This window comes from Galeopterus variegatus, unplaced genomic scaffold, assembly GCF_000696425.1.
Source record: "Galeopterus variegatus unplaced genomic scaffold, G_variegatus-3.0.2 Scaffold1648, whole genome shotgun sequence".
NCBI lineage: Eukaryota > Metazoa > Chordata > Mammalia > Dermoptera > Cynocephalidae > Galeopterus > Galeopterus variegatus.
In genome coordinates, this window is record NW_007727759.1 from 217,476 (window position 1) to 226,081 (window position 8,606).

Sequence of the window (8,606 nt, forward strand, 5' to 3'; positions counted from 1 at the left end):
TCACAGATGGTGAAATTGAGGTTTCCTTACAAACAGTCTCTGCTCGGGGTCCTCGCTGAGAGATAATGGCAATAGAAGGGGAACATTCCTGTGAAACTGCGATCCCTTCTTCTGAGGGGCCTCCTTAACAGCTCTCCTGCCGGCTTCGCCAGCTGCCCAGCCAGTTCCTGTCCCTTTCGGAGCCAGCGCCCGTCCCGCCCGACGCTCCTGGAGTCCGTCCTTCTGCTGGGCCCCAGGGCTCCCACTGGCGGAATGGAGTTCTCGGAGCTGATCCGTACGGACCGGGCCCAAGCAGAGCTCCGGCGGGGCCCGGAGGCGGCTCCGCTGCGCGGTACGCTGTGCGTCACCGGCCACCACCTGCTGCTGTCTCCAGGGCCCCAGTCAACTCCGGACCTGTGGCTGCTGCTGTTGCGTAGTGTCGACTCCATCGAGAAGCGGTGAGACGTGGCGGGGGCGTCCCCGGAGTTGGGGAGCGCGCGGCTCGGCGGGGAGAGGGGGAAGGGCAAGCGCAGTTGGAGCTGGAGCCCTTCTGCCTGATGTCCAATGCTATGAAACTCATTTGCCCTCTCCGGGTGGGAAGCGGGCAACACTGAGCCTGGGCCCGTCCATCCCCAGGGTCGCGGGTGACTCGGGCACCATCACGCTGCGCTGTAAGGATCTGCGGGTGCTGCAGTTGGACATAGAGGGCGCGGAGGCGACGCTGGACATCGCCCGCTCCGTCGAGGTATGCCGTTGGTGCACCCGAAGCCCTTAAGCGACTCCGCATCCAGTGCTGTCCCGGGGCTCAGCGAAATGGCAGGGGGTGCAGGGTGGTCTGGGGAACGTGGAGAGGCTGGAACTGCGGGGCGGAGGGGCTGAAGATGGCGCGGGTGAGACGATTCCGACCTCTCCACAGCCCCTGACTTCCTTCCCCAGGCGCTGTCCTCCCTGGAATCGGTCATCACATCCTTTCCGTTCTTCTACCGTCCCAAGGGCCTGAGACTGGGGGACGCCTGGCACTTCCACCCGCCCGAACGCTACTACAAGCGAGTAGCTCGCGAGGTGGGCGCGGTCGTGAGGGGCTGGGGATGTGGAAGAGCCGGGCCTGGAAGGGGCGCGGGGACAGGGCACTCGCTGGCTGTCCTAGACATGGCCTTCGCCCCTCCCTGTGCCGCAGACCAACGCGTGGCGGCTGAGCGAGGTGAACGAGGACTTCAGCTTGTGCCCCAGTTACCCCCGCGCGGTGATCGTGCCTCGCGCGGTGGACGACGATGCCCTGTCGCGCAGCGCCCGCTTCCGCCAGGGAGGCCGCTTCCCAGTGCTCAGCTATCACCACGCTCCGAGCGGAACAGTGAGCCTCGACCCTCCCGACTCCGCCCCTGGCCCGGCTGGCGTCCTTCTTGGCCCTTTTCTGCCCTGGCCTGGCCAATTCGCAGCCTGACTGCTGACCCGGCTCCTGTTCTATTCTGGCCCCGCCCCCTCCCCTTAATCCCGCCTGCACCGGCTCTGGCTCCGCCCCTCTCCCTCGTTTCGGGGGTCTCACCTTTCTCTGGCCCCGCCCTCGGCTGTTCTGGGCCCCTTGAGCCTTAGTCTCTTCTTTGTCAACCCAGGATCTGCTCACGGTCTACTGATAGGGTCCTTCCCCCGCTCTGGCCACAAGCCACCCAGACCAGGTGCGAAACCTGGCGTATTCCGCCCCTAAGGCCCCTGCGCTCCAGCCAGCCTCTGCCAGCTCTAGCCCGGCTCCTGTGTGCAGATGCGGCTTAGAGAATCCCTGAGGCTGGGTGGGTACAGCTTCTGGATCTGAGTCCCTGTACACAGGTTCTGCTACGCGCCAGCCAGCCCCTGAGCGGTCCCCAGAAGCGGCGCTGCGTTGAGGACGAGGAGCTGCTCCGAGCTGTCCTGGCAGGGGCTCGCCCTGGGGCCCGGGGCATCATAGTGGACACGCGCTCGTCCCACGCTGCTAAACAGGCCCGCATGACTGGCGGTGGCACTGAGGCCAAGGCCGTCTACCCCGGCTGGAAACGGCTGCACCGACCCCTGGAGAGGTAAGGGGCCTCCAGTCTTCTCCCAGGCTCCCTTGTGCAGGACTCTTTGGATGTGTGGGGGTAGGGGTGGGGATGTCTTCCAGGAAACTTGACCACTGTTAGGTCTTTCCTGGTGGCCATCCTGCCAGGTGGGCATCCCCACTTGCACACCTCCACTGAGAGAGCTCATTACTCTCTGGGCACCCCAACTCTGCCTAGAAAGAAAAAGCACCTCTTTACATTAAACTGCAATTTGCCTTCCTGGAACAACCTTCCTACACATGCACACACCTCTGTGAGGGCTGTTTCTGCACAGATGCATCTGTTCCCTCTGTCTGCAGGTGATGATAGTGCCAAGAAGAGGTCCGGAAGGAGGTTTTGTGCTTAGACTTGTTCCCTATCCAAAATACAAAACTCTCTAGGCCGGCCCGTGGCTCACTCGGGAGAGTGTGGTGCTGATAACACCAAGGCCACGGGTTCGGATCCTATATAGGGATGGCCGGTTTGCTCACTGGCTGAGCGTGGTGCTGACAACACCAAGCCAAGGGTTGAGATCCCCTTACCGGTCATCTTTTTAAAACAAACAAACAAACAAACAAAAAATACAAAACTCTGTTTATTCATTTATTCACCGTGCATTGAGCATAGGGGCTGCCATGGTGGCCAGCCGAGATAGAGAGCAGTAGTGAATGGGCAATTAGAATTCAGTGAGGTAAGCAGCAGCACAAAGGAGGCACCCCTCTTAGTAAGGTGACTTCAGGTAATCCAAAGGTTTCTCTGAAACCTTTAGCTTAGATTTGGATGCTTTAGCTGAGACCTGAAAGAGGAGGAGGAGTTAGCCAGAAGAGGGAGAAGGACACTCCAGGTGGTGGGAACTGCAGGTGTACAGGTACAGAGAGCCTGGTCATTTGTCCTGTTTGGGAGACAGCATCTACTTCAGTATGGTGGGAGTGGAGTATGAAGTGGGAGTACAGATAGACAAAGCCAAGGCAAAGGTCTTCGGTGCCATAGTTATGAGCTTATCCTAAAGGCACTGGGGACCCATTGAAGGCTTTAAACAGGACTGAAAATTCTCCCATTAGATTTTTTGGCAGGTTACTGGTGACCTTGAGCAGAGCAGTTTCTGGGAAGTAGGATCAGATGCAGAATCCCAAGAGTATTGTGTTTCTTTTGTCAGACTGGGGCTCCCCAGGGAGTACTTTGTTGCCCACACCAAATTAGTGTACTTCAAGGAATATTGTGACACTTCCATCAAATTGGGGGTTTCCCAGGGCATTCTGTGTTTCTCCAGAAGGCCATGTGCTCCCCCCTCAAAAGACTCGGTCTCCCCAAAGGGTCTTGGGTCTCCCCCATCAGACTGGGTAATTCTCAAGGGTACTAAATCATTTCCATCAGATTAAGAGCTCTTCAGTGGGTTCTATGCTCCATGAGAGTAGGCTCCCTAACAGGTCCTGTGGCCCTCTTATCAGATGGGCTCCTCAGAGGGTTCTATCTCTCCTTCATTGATCTGGAGCAGTTACTCCCAGCCTGTGCTCCCCAAGAGCCTGGGCTGGGAGAAAGATGACCAGACTCCCACTTGCCCAGGGGGCGGCCCCTACAGGAGAGCTTTGTGTGTCTGGTGGAGGCATGTGGGGACAAGGAACAGAGCATGGACCGCTGGCTTAGTCGGCTACAGGGCTGCCGTTGGCTGGCACATGTGAAGGAGGCACTCAGCACTGCCTGCCTGGCAGCCCAGGGCATGGAGAGGTAAGGCCCCTACCCTGTGAGAGAGAATGGGATGGGATGGGTAGGGATCTTAATCCCTGGGCACAAAACCATGACTCAGTAAACAAATACAGCTTAGAAGTGGGTCCATTCTATTTTTGGCATGACCACCCTGGCCAGGGAAGGACTTGGCCACTGTTGATGAGCCCTGGGCCCACAGGGAAGGGGCCTGCATCCTGGTGCATGGGGCTGAAGGCATGGACAGCACCCTGCTGGTGACTTCACTGGCCCAACTTATCCTGGACCCCTTGAGCCGGACCATGACTGGATTCCAGGAACTGGTGGAGCGGGAGTGGATTCAGGTAAGGAGCCACCCAGCCCCAGATCTACCCCTCCATCCAGAAACCCTGCTTCTTTGTGCCCATCACTCTGCCCCCTCCCCAGGCCGGCCACCCCTTCCAGCTGCGCTGTGCCCACTCAGCCTTCTCCCACGCCCGCCCCAAGCACGAGGCACCCACCTTTCTCCTCTTCCTGGACTGCGTGTGGCAGCTGGGCCGCCAGTTCCCGCTGTCACTGGAGTTTGGGGAAGGGCTGTTGTTGGCGCTGTTTGAGCACGCCTATGCCTCCCCTTTTGGCACCTTCCTCTGCAACAGCGAAAAGGAGAGGTGAGCTAAGGGAGTGTTAATATGGGTCAGATACCTGTTGCATCAGCACCTTACTTCATTAGATGCCATCTTTCCCTTCCAAATGAGTTTCTCTTTTAGGAAAACTGAGTATCCTCCCCTCCTCTACCTTGAAATCTCATACTTCCCCCTAACTTCTGCAAACCCAGAGATAGATGGGTCCAAGGCCAATCCTTCAGGCCTACCCACTCTGTCCATAGCCAAGAGCAAGTGCACCCCTACCTTGAAAACAAGGGCTGAAGGGGAAAATTGCTGCAAAAATAAATTATTTCTGGGGCTCTCTACCACTTTGCTTGGTTGATTCTCATGAAGCAGTAGAATGGAGGTTGAAAGCAGAGTCAATTATTTTCAAATTGCAGCTCCACTCACCTGCTCAGTAAGCAAGCCTCTCTGAGTCAGTTTCCTCATCAGTAGCATGGAGAAGATAATAGTAGTCATAATCTCTAGTAGGGTAGTGAGGATTAACTGAGTTAAAGCATGGGAAGTGTTTAGCACAGTGCCTGGCACATGATAGGCACACAAAAAGTGGTAATTGCTTTTCTTATTTGGTTGTCATCTTCGTTTACCTGCCTCTCTCCCATCCTTCATCTTTAGCTTTTCTCCTAAAAATTTCTTAGCTTGGTCCTCTCCTACTGCTCTCATCCAGAGTTTCTTTCCATCTGGACCACTCAGCAGCTTCCTCACTGCTCTCCCAGTCTCCATTTTCATCAGCTATTTTTTTAAAAAAACTCATTGGTCCAGACCTCCAGACCTATCAACATACACACTGAGCTCCTTCCCACTTTCCTGCTTTTGCTCATGCAGTTCCCCCGAGTGTTTCCATGTCTTTGCACACCCAGTGAACGTCTACTGATAGACCCAGCTCAAATATCGCATTCTTAATTAACTTTCTCTGACACTTAGGCAAAGCTAAATTGGTTTCCCCTTCTAAAAGGAACTCCTTAAGAAGTAGCATTTTGTTAGGGGCTGGCCCGTGGCTCACTTGGGAGAGTGTGGTGCAGATAACACCAAGGCCACAGGTTCGGATCCTATATAGGGATGGCTGATTAGCTCACTTGGGAGAGCGTGGTGCTGACAACACCAAGCCAAGGGTTGAGATCCCCTTACCGGTCATCTTTATTAAAAGACAAAATAAAAAAGTAGCATTTTGTCATGTTCCTCTTTTACTCTAGTGTCTGGTACAAGATCTTACTGGCAATAACATTTGCAGGAAACAGGAGAGGTTGTCACTGCCTCAGAGTGGCTATTGCCCTGCTAACCATGGCGCCCACCCGGAGTCCCAAAGGACCTAGCTGGGATTGGAAACTCACTCCTCACTCTCCACAGATGCCTGTGTGAAGTGAGGACTCGAACGCACTCCCTGTGGTCTGGGCTCAACCAGCCAAAAGAGCAACGAAAACTCTGGAACCCACTCTATGTCCTCAATCCCTTGGCCATCTGGCCCTCTGTGGAGCCCCAGAGCCTGCGGCTGTGGCAAGGTGACTCCCCACCCTCCCCTCTCCCGAGGAGTTATCCCCTCTGCTCAGCTTCCTCATCTGTCTTCCTTCTCTTTTAGGCCTGTTTCTGCGCTGGACCCGCCCACCTGAGCCTGCAGAGGAAGCATGGGAGAAGGTGTGGCAAATAGTGACAGAAAGTCAGAAAACAGAAGGCTCTCAGCCAACAGTTTCAGCCTAAGCAACAATCCTAAGCACTGGCTCCTTGGACAGTGGCTGAGATTTTCCTGAAATCTCTCCTGGCCCTTCAGGACCTTTGGACCTTGGATGAGGGTGTCTGCAGCCCTGGCTAGCCCATAATACTGAAATTCTAAGTTTGAAGTGTCCAAAGTATAGGGAGAGCTAAATAATAAAGGTGTCCATGATTGACCTCAGCTTTCTGGGTTGTCAGTGAGAAGGGAAAATAATGAAACAGACTCCACAAAATATCTGGCCAGAGAACATTTATTACCAAACTAATTTGTTTCTCAGAGTCCCAAACTTTCTGTGAGCAGCACTCCTGGCCTGGATGGAGATCTAGCTTCTCAAGCTTCAAACTCAAATTCAAAGTACTGTGGGTCAAAGTAGTGAATGCGGACATAACCATCTTCGCCACCGCTACTGTAGCTGGAAAAAGATAGCCAGGGACAGTCAGACACCTGCTCAAGGAGAGGCAGGCCTGTGGGGCAAGGCATGAAAAAGGTGTAGAGACCCAGCCCAGGCTTAGCTCAACTCCCTTCATTGGGGCCCTACCTCTTGCCATCAGGATGGAAGGCAACACTGTTGATAGGTCCAAAGTGACCCTTGACTCGTCCAAACTCTTCTTCAAAGGCCAAATGAAAGAACCTGGAGGAGAGAGGGTGGAGAGAAGGGACACAATTAATTCACTCTCCATCTCCTTCCAAAACACTTCAGAGGGGGCCGGCCCGTGGCTCACTCGGGAGAGTGTGGTGCTGATAACACCAAGGCCACGGGTTCGGATCCTATATAGGGATGGCCGGTTGGCTCATTGGCTGAGCGTGGTGCTGACAACACCAAGCCAAGGGTTGAGATCCCCTTACCGGTCATCTTTATACAGGATTTAAAAACAAAACAAAACAAACAAAAAAAACCACCACTTTGGAGGTAGCACTCCCCAAATGCAAACTATATAACAAAAAATAAAGGGGAAATGAATGTGAGCAAAATAAGATGAAGTTAGGGGAAGAAGGGACCCAAGTGTCGGTCTGAATACATAGCTAACACTTACTGAATGCTTACTATGTCCTGGGCAGTGCTCTGAGAGCTTAACAAATATTAACTCATTCATTTAATCTGCAAGTTTCATGAGGTAAGTATATTTTCATTGTCCCATCATACAGTTGAGGAAACTTTTGCTCAGAGAAATACAATGACAAGTCCAAGGCCTCAGAGTTGGTGCTCTTAACTGCTATATTCTGTACTTGTCACAGGAGGGCTGCAAATTTGGTTGCACTTCCTAGCAGCCAATATGGTTTGTGTTCATTATGAAAGACTCACTCCATGGGGTTTCAGTTTGGAAGTGCTCCCTTCCCTTTTACCTGGCCTCAAACTTGCCAATCCTGGTGGAGGTTGTGGTTACATCCATGGCTTCCTGACCACCACCCAGCACCACCTGAAGGGAAAAAGAAAGTCTAGATGGGTCCAGAAGGGCAGCCAAGTCCATTTTCTGTTTTTTCCCCTGTCCTATAAGTTTCTACCATCTCCAACGTCACAATGGAAGGATACCAGAGCAGAGGATGGACAAACATTCCAGCCACCTCCTGCCTGGTTCCCTGGGGCTACCCAATTGTTCAGCCTTGTCACTGCTCTGGGTATCTCTTCTGCCTGACACTACTTCCCTCCAACATTTGTAGCCTAACTGCTAGACAAACATCAGGTCCTGGAAGCTTTCTGAGGCTTTAGCAGGAAGCCTGGGTAGGTTTCCCTTACGTGGTCATAGTTGGGAGAGAGGGCAGCTGAATTGACGGGACGTTCTGTCCGGAAAGTCTTCTGATGTTCGAGGGTTGTGGAATCAAAGAGCTGGAGAGAAAAGGCAGGGAGATCTGTGAAAAAAGCCTTTTTAGGAGAAGTCAGGCAGGTTAAGAGTGTGGAGCAGGAGTGGGAGCTGCCCTGCCAGACCCCTCGCCCAGGCTCACCTTAGCAGTGTTGTCCTTGGATGCGGTAACAAACATGGTCATGTCCCTGGATAACTGGATGTCATTGATCTGCCGGGAATGCTCCTTAACATTCACCAACACCTCTCCAGACTAAGGAAGGAGGAAGAGTGACACTCTGACTAGCCCCAAACCCTACTAGCCCCACTGTTCCCCAGAAGCCCAGGCAATGTTACCCAGAAATCTGAGGGAACTTCGACATTACCCTTTCCTCACCCCCTCTATCTAATCAGTCACCCCTAAGTATCTCTTGACCTGTCTAGTACTCCACATCCCCAGGCCTATTGGCTAGTTCAGGTCCATCTTGCACTGGAACTGTAGCCTGCAAAAACCTTCTAAGGAGAAAAATCTGATCATCAATAACCCTTTAAAGATTCCCTACTGCGGGCCGGCCCGGTGGCGCACTGCGCTAGTGCGCTGCTTAGGAAGTGCGGCGGCGCTCCCGCCGAGGGTTCGGATCCCACATACAGACCAGTTCCCGATCACTGGCTGGGCGAGGCGCGGGGGCAACACCGAGGGTTGCGATCCCGTTGCCAGTCCCGGTCCGGTACGGGGGCGACACTGAGG

At 53.9% G+C, this 8,606-nt stretch overlaps 2 protein-coding genes and 1 long non-coding RNA gene across 5 annotated transcripts in view; 1 reads left to right on the forward strand and 2 right to left on the reverse strand.

Moving 5' to 3' along the window:
* Nucleotides 1-227: 227 nt before the first annotated feature.
* LOC103594932 (myotubularin-related protein 9) lies at nt 228-6,260 on the forward strand. 3 transcript variants are annotated; one of them, XM_008578222.1, is made up of 10 exons: nt 230-437; nt 616-724; nt 916-1,041; nt 1,157-1,330; nt 1,801-2,027; nt 3,591-3,752; nt 3,931-4,072; nt 4,155-4,375; nt 5,720-5,871; nt 5,949-6,260. In XM_008578222.1, the coding sequence occupies exons 1-10, from the start codon at nt 253-255 to the stop codon at nt 6,065-6,067; spliced, it is 1,617 nt and encodes a 538-aa protein (XP_008576444.1). In that variant the 5' UTR covers nt 230-252; the 3' UTR covers nt 6,068-6,260. The 3 variants fall into 3 exon arrangements, with proteins under 3 accessions (XP_008576446.1, XP_008576444.1, XP_008576445.1); XM_008578223.1 differs by having other exon boundaries at nt 973-1,041; XM_008578224.1 differs by lacking the exons at nt 4,155-4,375; nt 5,949-6,260 and having other exon boundaries at nt 228-437; nt 5,720-5,820.
* On the reverse strand, nt 2,605-4,313 carry LOC103594931. The gene is made up of 2 exons (XR_550893.1): nt 4,229-4,313; nt 2,605-2,823 (listed from the first exon to the last, which is right to left on the reverse strand). It is a non-coding gene; the product is annotated as an uncharacterized LOC103594931 (long non-coding RNA).
* Nucleotides 6,261-6,312: 52 nt separating the features above from the next.
* EIF3I (eukaryotic translation initiation factor 3, subunit I) overlaps nt 6,313-8,606 on the reverse strand; it is a 6,687-nt gene continuing 4,393 nt past the window's right edge. The window contains exons 7-11 of the mRNA XM_008578225.1: nt 8,022-8,132; nt 7,816-7,905; nt 7,425-7,498; nt 6,619-6,711; nt 6,313-6,492 (exon numbers count right to left, since the gene is read on the reverse strand). Coding sequence (XP_008576447.1) covers nt 6,411-6,492; nt 6,619-6,711; nt 7,425-7,498; nt 7,816-7,905; nt 8,022-8,132 — 450 coding nt within the window. The 3' untranslated portion in view covers nt 6,313-6,410. The remainder of the gene's footprint in view (nt 6,493-6,618; nt 6,712-7,424; nt 7,499-7,815; nt 7,906-8,021; nt 8,133-8,606) is intronic.